This window comes from Peromyscus eremicus, chromosome 4, assembly GCF_949786415.1.
Source record: "Peromyscus eremicus chromosome 4, PerEre_H2_v1, whole genome shotgun sequence".
Lineage (NCBI taxonomy): Eukaryota > Metazoa > Chordata > Mammalia > Rodentia > Cricetidae > Peromyscus > Peromyscus eremicus.
In genome coordinates, this window is record NC_081419.1 from 24,101,242 (window position 1) to 24,111,142 (window position 9,901).

A 9,901-nucleotide genomic window follows, 5' to 3' on the forward strand; every position below is an offset into this window, starting at 1 on the left:
AGACTCTAAGTCGGGACTTTGGTTCTCACAGTAGGTGGGAATGAGTCCACTCACAGACAGCTTGTTATTTCTGCCGCTCCCATTTCCGGTTTTGCAACCTCCAGCTCTCAGGGGCTTCCTTCCTGGTTCACTGATCTACATGACTGCCTTTACCCTGAGGACTGTGCATGGCTCCCTAACCCTGGTTGATTTTCTGATTTCTATTTTGATACCTATCACATGGACTCTGTAGGACTTCAGTGCAACCATCTGCTCCATCTTGGATGCTTGTTAGACCACCCAGCTCTTCTAAAGAACAGGGACCCAGGCTTGGCCCTTGTCTAGTCACTTCTCTGGCTTTCCCTCACTCTGCAGTACATAGAAGTTTTTCCTTTCAATAGCCAAGGAAGTTACAATTTACCTGTTAGTAAACAGAAGATGCTTTATCAACAGACTTTACCTTAATGACTACAAATGTTTACCTCCTGCTTTCCAGAATGCAAAGAAAGTCTTGGAAATGTCATAATATGTAACAAACATTTGCAACACAGATCCTTGTTCATCCTTACAAGAGACAATTGTATTCTGTCTTCTCTGACACAGGAAACATTCAGTAAGAAACGCAGATAGGTGCACACACTTAAACACAAATGAATATGCTAATTAAAATTACAGCGGGCAGTTTATTAAAAATTTATTTTACAATCCAGCCATTTAAAATATCTTTACACCAACAAACAGAGCAGCATGATCACAAGAATTACAAGTGACTAATCTCAGAAAGAGTATATGTGTAGTTGGATGCAAATATTTTGAAGAATGTTTGTACCAAATTATGGTTTTGTTAGAAGCATTTTGATTTCTCTATTTTTACCCATAGAAAAAAAAATTTAAAACAAGTATCTTGTGTTCATTTTATGGATGAGAGGACTTCACTCACTGTATCTGCCATGTTTGTCCGAATTACAGCTGTTTATCTTGCAAGTTTCTTTAAGATTAATTAAATGCAAATGAAACTCTGTGAATCATGGGAATACCTGCCAGACCCCTTATTAATACCTTCACTTAAAAACTCCTGTGCCAGAGAGTCATTAATTTGCTGAAAGAAAAGTGCTAAAGCAGCCCTTTGCCTACAGCAGCTTTGAGATGGCTGCCCAATTAGTTCAGGAGCATTCTGATCCTCTTTCTAGGCCCCGTGGCCCTTTGAGGACACAAGAAGGCTCGGATGATAACCTGGCAACCCAGGTAGAAACTCAGCCAAGTGTGAGTGTTTGAAGCTGCAGTTTGGCTGCCATCGTGTCGGCAGAAAGAAAGAATTCAGGCACCATGTCATCCAGTACAAAGGATAAAAACGGATTCAACCGGAAATTCAATGTGGCACCACATATGGGATACATGAGTGCGGTTATACAACAGGCCACATATTTTTTTTGAACAGTCTCCTACATGTGATGCCGAGGACATGTGTAACCATCATAACGTCTCTAGGAATCTGTATTTAATTTGAGTTGGGGTGGTGGCAGGGATTGGAGATCTGAAGCCGCCACAGGTTTGTGGCAGATGGCTCTGTGTCAGCTATGACAAGCAGCCAGGCTCGGCTTCCTCTGCAGATTTTCTTTTCTCTCTGATCAGGTAAATATGGGCACACTCTGGAAAGTTCTTCAGATTCTGCCTTAGGCTGCAAGTTTGTGACTTAGCCCCATCTGTCACAAATCTTCCCTTGGTTCTGTTGTGAGCAGAGACCTGAATTTACCATGTAGGGCTGCCCAAGAAAATGGAGCCACTTCACCCTGCAACAAGGGGGAGGAGAGCTTAGAGAGCAGTGAAGAAACAGAGACGCCTGAAAACTCATACGCAAACTTGCCTCATCTCTCCAGCGACAAGCTCAAAGCCACCGAGCTCCGTCACCCCAGGAAAGTCTGGCTTCTGCCTGCATCTCAACTGTGAGAGGGAGCGGTGTGCACATGGGCACTGCTGCACATGTTCCTGGGTGTATGTATGCCATGGATGACTGCTCTTAGAAGTTTACCACCTGTCTTTGAACTTTTATACACAGAAGGTACACAATACTCTCAATACACAGCTTTGCCAATGTGAATTTTACCCTTAAGGAGCAAGGACACAAGATAAATGCCCTTACTAGTACATGGAATTTATAAGGTGCTTTACATTTCCAAATGGGTTTTATTCATTATTTCATTATAGCACTTCCTCGGGGAAAAATGCTATTATGGCTGGGGAAAATTAAAAAAAAGAAAAAGGAAAAAACCTCTAGATCTACAGATGGGTAACCCATAGGCCAAGAACTTACCTATGGAGAATAACAAAATCTCAAGTAAGCTGAACTGGCCAAAGCAGAGCCAAACCACATAAAATCATAGTAAGCGAAGAAAAGTGGAGGAGAGGAGGAAGATATATGGGAGACGGAAGAAGGAGAGAAAGACCTTAAGACTGAGAATTCTCATTACATTTTGCAGGTGTTGCTTAGAAATTTTATAAGCCCTTATGATATCACTATAAATCTTTTCATTTTCTCAGGAAAAAGTAAGATTTTAGAGTAGTGTTAATGCTGGTGAGATACACCTTATCCCTTTCTAGACTTCAGAGTGACTGTCTCTTAAAGGGAACTTAAAAACAGCCTGGCTGTGGTTCGGAAGGATGTAGCTTGACATCATTAAGACAACTGCAAATGGCTTTTCTGGGCATCGGGTCTGCTTTGTAAGCAAAATCATTGTTTGGAATTAGTTTTAGACAAAAATATGAAAATTCTTTCCTCCAAATAATAGATTTTATGGGTCTCAACTGTTGAACAGTTTAAAAAGGGCAGAGTAAAAAGCAACAGTTAACTTCTGAAAACCTTAAGAAACTACAGGTCACTCTCAGAAAAGCAAAGGGACACTGTCCTCCTTTTCCCCCATGCGCAAGCACATGCAAAGACACACACACACAAAGATACACACAGACAGACACACATACACACAGACACACATTTATAAACATACACAGATACACACACAGACACATACAGATATTCACACAGAGACACACCACTCACAGACACACATACCACACACATTCACAGCCCATTGCTCAGTTTGTAAATCAAAGCCAATGAGGTACCAGATAGAAATGAGGCCTGTGCTGTTAGCCTGGGTAGTGTCTACCCTATACACTAGCTATATTCTTGCTCTATTTTTAATACTGATAACAAGGGACCATCTCTTTTTTTTCAAAGCATTTTAAAATAAAAGGATAACAAGTTATTATAAAGCACAAAGTGCTAGTCTCACACAACTTTTAGAGTATTTCAGTGAGTCATAGACTAAAATCAAGGCAAAAAGCGCAACTTTAGGCCCAAGCTAGCTTGTAGGAAGGATACTACTGTTAGTGTAAAAAGTCAATGGACCTCAGTCTGTCTTATGAGTTCTCTTAGAAATTTGTTTATAGTAGGCTGAGAGGTCTAGAAGAGCTCTTACTGTGAACGAAATTAAACTTTTTTTTCCCTATGGAAGTACATAGTTAGTGTAATTTCCTACCTGGAGCAAGACATAGCTTAATGTTAGAAGAAAGTTATAGTCAAAATTTGTGTGTAATTCATACATGTAAATTTTTTAAGAAGTGGTTTTTAAATTTTTTAAAGCAATAAAAGGCTTTAGATTTTTAAGATTATTAAGAAACATTTACTTTTTACATGTATTAGTTTTTCCAATGTTCTTTAAGTGTGTATGTGTGTGTGCATGAGACACACGTGCACGCACACATGTGCACACAGAGAGAGAGAGAGAGAGAGAGAGAGAGAGAGAGAGAGAGAGAGAGAGAGAGAGAGAGAAAGAGAGAATATTTAAATCTCACAGGCCTTAAATGATTCAGGTGAACAGGTCATGGAGTTCTAGTGCAGAAATTCACTTTAAGAAACAAAAGGACACCAAGACAGAATTAGTTCTGTGTTTGCTTCAAATCCCGCAGCAAGTCACAGCCCACAATATCTTAGTCATACTGAATGTGCAATGTTTCATATAAGAAGAAAGCCAAGTATTAATAGCCTTATCCCAGTCATTAAATTTCTAAGTGTGAATCCATACGAAAAAATCTACCCTAGAATAAAGTCTATATGATATGAAGCTGGAAAGATTTCAAACATAAACCTCTAAAAACAACAAGAAAAGATGTAAAATGTAAAAGGAACAAATAAAGGAATCCAGTGATATTTGGTCCTTTTAGACTTTAAGAGCATATGCTTTATAAAAGCAAAACATCCAATGGAAGAAATAAAAAAAATAAATAAATAAGGAAGAAGAAGAAAAAAGAAGAGATTAAAAAGAAGAAGAAGAAAACAAAAAGCCCTTGCATTCCTTTCACAAACACACAAAGGGTCCTTTTCCATTTCATAAGTACGTAAAGCTGTCCTGGAGGGAAGTAAGTCTCCATTATCCAGTGAGAGCAAGTGCCACCTGAGACTGGGACATGAACAGGACAGAACTGGAGACATGACTGTAGTTTATGGTAGCTTTTGGACACAGTCATTCTTACTAGTTTGATCTGTTTTGCTATAATAAACCAGACTTGAGTCCATTCCTAGGGTTTTTAATCCAGTGCCTCATGATGGGCCATTTGTCTTAAAGCTCTTGATTACTTATAAATTAAGATAAATTTCTTTAAATTTTGAGAATAATTTTTAGATACAATATCACTAACATCTATCAATGAGAACATATATGAAGGCATATAATAAATTTAAAATAAAAAATCCATTGCAAAAGTACTTAAAATATACATGTAAATTCTCATAGATTACTAATTTATAAAACACTGAGTTGCAAGTTTTTATCATGTGAAAACTAAAACTATCTGTGAGAGTTAAAATGTAAAATTTTTTTAAGTACATGAAGAACTTTGTATATTTAACATCATACAACAAGCTAACATTCTTTTAGAGTTTTTCCATGTATTTGTAAAATAAACACTATATCCCAGAAGGGTAGTAATTCTATTGAAAAAGGTCAGCTAGAAATCTGTTTCTTTTTCTAACTACAGACAACTGTTGCAGGACCTTGTGAAACGGTTGAACACTCAGATGTAGAGTAATAGGCCTAATAGGACTTGACCTGAACCAACATTAAAACAAATAAATTTGGATGGTATAACATATTTGCAAACACTTTATCCAAAAATTTCCCAGACATAACAAAAGTTGATATTTTAAGTGTGAAAACACTAAAGTAGGTTCATATTACAAACAGAACAAGAATCCACTTGTACCAAAACTTGTTCTATTTCCTTAATTTCCTAATCTGCATGTTCTGCCTACCTATCGCATGGGGGACTAACTGGTATGTGCTGTATGTGAACAAGACTACTACTGAACTTGGGAGTGAGTAAACAGCGGAGTGAGCCTTGGAGGCCCACACTCTGCAAGGCTTCACATGCACAATACGACAGTATCGACTCCGGGAGTGACACTGAGGCCTGGAACTGTTCAGTCAGCATTTTAAACTATTATGAGCTACCTTCTGAACCATTGCCAAGTTAATAGACAATGAAAGATAATGAGCTTGAAATTGGGTGTTAAATTGCATTTTTGGTTCTCTCCCTTTTTGTTGAAGTTTAACTGTTTCCTGGAGAAATAAAGTCATGTTTTCATGTATCACCATGTAAATATGTATTTAGGCCTGAAAAAAGGAAAAGGCAGAGAATGTATTTCATGCTGAAGGTTATATATTAACATAGAAAATGAAAAGGTTCTGTGTTATAAAAGTGCTATATTGTAAACTATGCTAACCTTATATAAAATAAAGATACTGTAGCCAAAGAACATAAGAAGGCAAATTATTCATGGTCTACATCCACCTTGGAAGCCCAGAAAGCAGATTCCCACTTCAATAACACTTTCAGTAGGGGCTTTTTGTGCTATTTCAACAATGTAAGATGCTTGATTCAGGTAAGAGAAGAGGAGGTGAGTGCTGATGGTACTCTTTACATAAACCATTTGTCTTGACATTTTGAACTGAGACCCATGGACCTGACTCTAAACAAATTGAGAATTTTTTACGACCCATTTTCAACAGGATGAGGGGAATACAACTTTTGAAAGGTATCTTCATAGTAGCTAAAAAATAGACAGCTAACTTCACTGTGTCACTCACCTAAATTTTTGAGGGCTTAAGATTTCATTAAGATGGGAAGAAAGGCTTATCCTTATTAGTATAATTGTGGAATCTTTCCTTTACTTCCTTTTAAACTAATGAGTTACATTAATCCAGGTTCATTTTTATAAGCCTCTTGGGGCTAAATGTACAGGACAGTCATCTTAGAAAACAATAAATTAAAAAGAAAGCATGTACTGTGCATGAAGTGCACGTATTTCTTAAGACCTAGGTTAATACAACTGGCATCCAGTTTAATTAATCCTTGTTAGTGTAACAACCAATACCCCTCCCTAGCATGTTTCCTTTAAACATTAGTATGTTAATTAGATGTTTTTTTTTAAATTTTCTTTGTACTTAAATGTGGTATTTCTATCACGTAAATTTCTTCTCAATAGCTACCTTATAAAGATGTTTTCTTATAATATCTGGTCTCTTGCAGAAACTCTGGAGCCTTTTTGAAAGCTGTTCAGGTGTGGAATACAGATACTCAGCTGCAGGAAAAACAGATACATTTTTAATGAAACAAAAACCTCAAAGCACACACTCGATATTAGTCACTTTACTAATTAAAAATGCATATTGCTCTGTGCCGCCTCATGTTTTACATTATTTAAGCATGATTTTATAAGGTTACCTCAGCTCACAAGGATGTTTAATGCTAAATAAGACTGTGTAGTTGTGCTGTTTAGACATCTCCTCTGGGTGATTAAAATACATTATTCTAATGTAGCACAATGCATATGTGATATATTTAGTGATGAGAATTTTTCAAAGAACCAGTGCTATAGCTGTATGTACTCGGTACAACAGTTGCATATTATTAACTACTCAATTGTTTAAAGAATTTGGTATGACTTTCAATCCTTGAATTTTCTCTGTGTGTATCATTAAAAAAAAAATCTGTTAGCAATTGCAGCAGTACTGACCTGCTTATAAAAATCCGTCATTATGAGATGTGTATGCTAACAATGAAGAATGCTATTTGAAAACTTGCTTTTTTTGTTATCTTAAAAGAACAGATGGTAAATATAAGCTTACTCTAATGTATTAAAACACATAAATTTTTCCTTAACACTAACATGTTGACTTGCCAAATAAACAATTGCTCCTACTTAAGTTTATTTTCAAACTTTTAGTTTAGCATGAATCCTGTATTAAATCACAACAAAGAAAAAGCACATGAAAGCAGCTACCTGGAAATATTTCAGGATAGACCAAGTCTTTGGGACAAAGTGGGTAACAGCCACAGTACACAGCTTCCAACCTGCAGAAACGTCAGAAAGAGGACAAGGGTACAGCAGGCACAGCATCACAGTCAGAGGGGATCTGTTTGTCTAAGACAGCAGGATGAGCCCAGAGCTGAGGGGACAAAATCATGGTCGGCAGGATACTCCTAAATGCCAGAGTTGCTCTTTGCAAGATTTTATTGATCATACCCGACTTTCATGGGACAGAACCGGCAGCATATGCTTTGTTCACTGAATTAATCAAAGCGCAGCGCTGCATTTTTGTTGTTTCTAAAATACTGTTTAACACATTTTATAATCAGCAGATAAACACATTCAACAACATGGGAAAGTATGGACAGCTTTTCTTAATAATGCCGCAAAGCCTCAGAATGTTCATTTTTCAAAAAACGTTTAAATAAAACAGCAAATACTTTAGCAGGGAAGCCGTAGAAATGATCGAGGCACTTTTAAAAGCATAGGAAAAAAAAATTTACAATCTGTTGTGATGGGGCATTTTCATTTCAAGCTCAGGCTTTGAAACAATTTGTTATTATGCAGATGTAAAACTCTCCCTTTGCGGAAAGTCTTGTTCAAATCATTGTAATGAACATTTTGCTTTTCTGACTAAAAATTCAGCTTACTTTCTATTTTATCAGGGAAGAATACTTTTATTATTAAACAACCACAAAGTTTCGCATTGTGCGTTTCCCAGGGGGCATCTCCAGGAGGTTCTCTCCCTGTTGCAGTGGGGGGCTAAGCAGAGAAAGGTACTGCTCCTTGCAGTCTTGCTGAGTTTGTGTAATGGCTATTGATCTGACATATCATAAACCTTGAAGACACCACTGTCATTTCTGTTGGCTAGAAATTATGCAGTGAAATTCAAAACACTCTTTAAAATATGTTTATTTTATGAGAAACTTTGAATTGCATCCAAAATGTTGACCAAAGGCAGAATTTATTTTGAACTGCAGATTTTTTTCAGTCCAAGAATGATCTGAAGTCATGTCAATATTTACCTTGTTTATTTACAGTGACAGAGTACACGCAATTTAAACTGTTTTTAAGTGGGTGATGTTCTCCCTATTTTTATTATGTCAAGCTGAAATTAGTATAAAGGGAAAGTATTTACTTTGAGGTCTAATTTTAGGAAAAATGCTAGGTTTTTACAAAACACAATAGAAATGCAAAGGCTTTAGTGACCATCTATTCCTTTTAGAAGACAAACTATCTAGCCGTTTTCTACATGTGCAGTCTTGTAAGCACAGCTATAAACTACACTGTGCCACAGTACAACTCATTAAGAAAACTTTTGAGCATATCAGCCTGTGATGTACTTCCCGAACCAAAAGAAAATGTGCATGGTGTCTGAAGTCACTCCGTTTTAAAATGCTGTGCTAACGGAAAAGAAAATACATATGAACATTCTCTTATAATTACATGAATTAAGAGTGAACTCACAGGCATTTCAGAAAGTGCATATTATCTTCTCTTTAATAATGGATTTGAATTATGCTATACCCTAAAAGAAAATCATTACAGGCTGACTTATGTTTTGAGTTGCTGTATGAGTATATGCCACATTATGTCCAAAATGTCTCTATCAAGTATAATGCCATACAATAAGATAGGAACAGCATCATTTGATGTGAAAGGGAAAATTAAAAACAACAACAGCAACCACCTAGATTTTAGTTTTTATTTGCAAGTAATCATCTAATTCATAGTTGAAGTTCTAATTCATTAAACCAGAACAGTCTGTTTCGGCTAGTTTTGGACTTGTTAAAATACTAGTGTTAATATTTAGCTTGGGATTACATTTTAAAATACACAAACATTTAAAAATAAATCACATAGCATCCTCATAAGTTCCTCATATCTTGTTATTCTGAAAAACACTCCTGATAATACAATTATTCATCATTTCGATCCTTATGCACTACCAGTTAAATAATAAATAGGGTTCCAATTGATCTATTGTTAAAATGACTAGTAAATGACCTTTTTATTCCAATTAACAAATCATCAGCTAAATCTATGAATCTTAATATTCAGATCTATTCACTTCAATTCATACAATTTATCTGCAAATAGTTGTTGGGCTTCTGATTCTAAATATAATTAGCTGATAATTTTGCTTGGCTGAATTACTTTTCTGGAGGGCCTGCAAAGGCTCTCAGTCGCATTATCTAGCAATAATGAATCTGATAGGTGAAATTTTTTACTGTAATGAGGATGAGACACAGTTGTGACACCTGAGTCTACTAATAACAGAAGACTGCTAATTATCGACAGCACTTTTTTTGTGTGATGCAAGGAGAAAAAAAATCCCTCATTATTAAAAAATAAAAAGTTACAATTATAAGTGACACCGGAGGAGAGTAAATAAAATGGAGTGATTAAAACATCGCTGCTTTAAGGGTGTTTTTAATTAAGTGGAAATGCTAATGTTGTCATACTTAGCAGATGGGATTAAAATTAGTTATTGTAAGTAACTCATATTTTATGTTATGGTTTCCACAGCATGTCTACAAGATCTAAGAAAGTGAT

The 9,901-nt window shown here is 36.2% G+C and overlaps 1 protein-coding gene across 4 annotated transcripts in view; it reads right to left on the reverse strand.

The window, feature by feature from the left end:
* Positions 1 to 642: 642 nt before the first annotated feature.
* Gtdc1 (glycosyltransferase like domain containing 1) overlaps positions 643 to 9,901 on the reverse strand; it is a 331,796-nt gene continuing 322,537 nt past the window's right edge. For 3 of the 4 annotated variants that reach the window (XM_059260434.1, XM_059260436.1, XM_059260435.1), the window contains 3 exons: positions 7,319 to 7,389; positions 6,525 to 6,616; positions 643 to 1,769 (listed from right to left, as the gene is read on the reverse strand). In XM_059260434.1, the coding sequence (XP_059116417.1) occupies positions 1,686 to 1,769; positions 6,525 to 6,616; positions 7,319 to 7,389 (247 nt within the window). In that variant the 3' untranslated portion in view covers positions 643 to 1,685. The remainder of the gene's footprint in view (positions 1,770 to 6,524; positions 6,617 to 7,318; positions 7,390 to 9,901) is intronic. The other variant, XR_009378775.1, reaches the window with a different exon arrangement.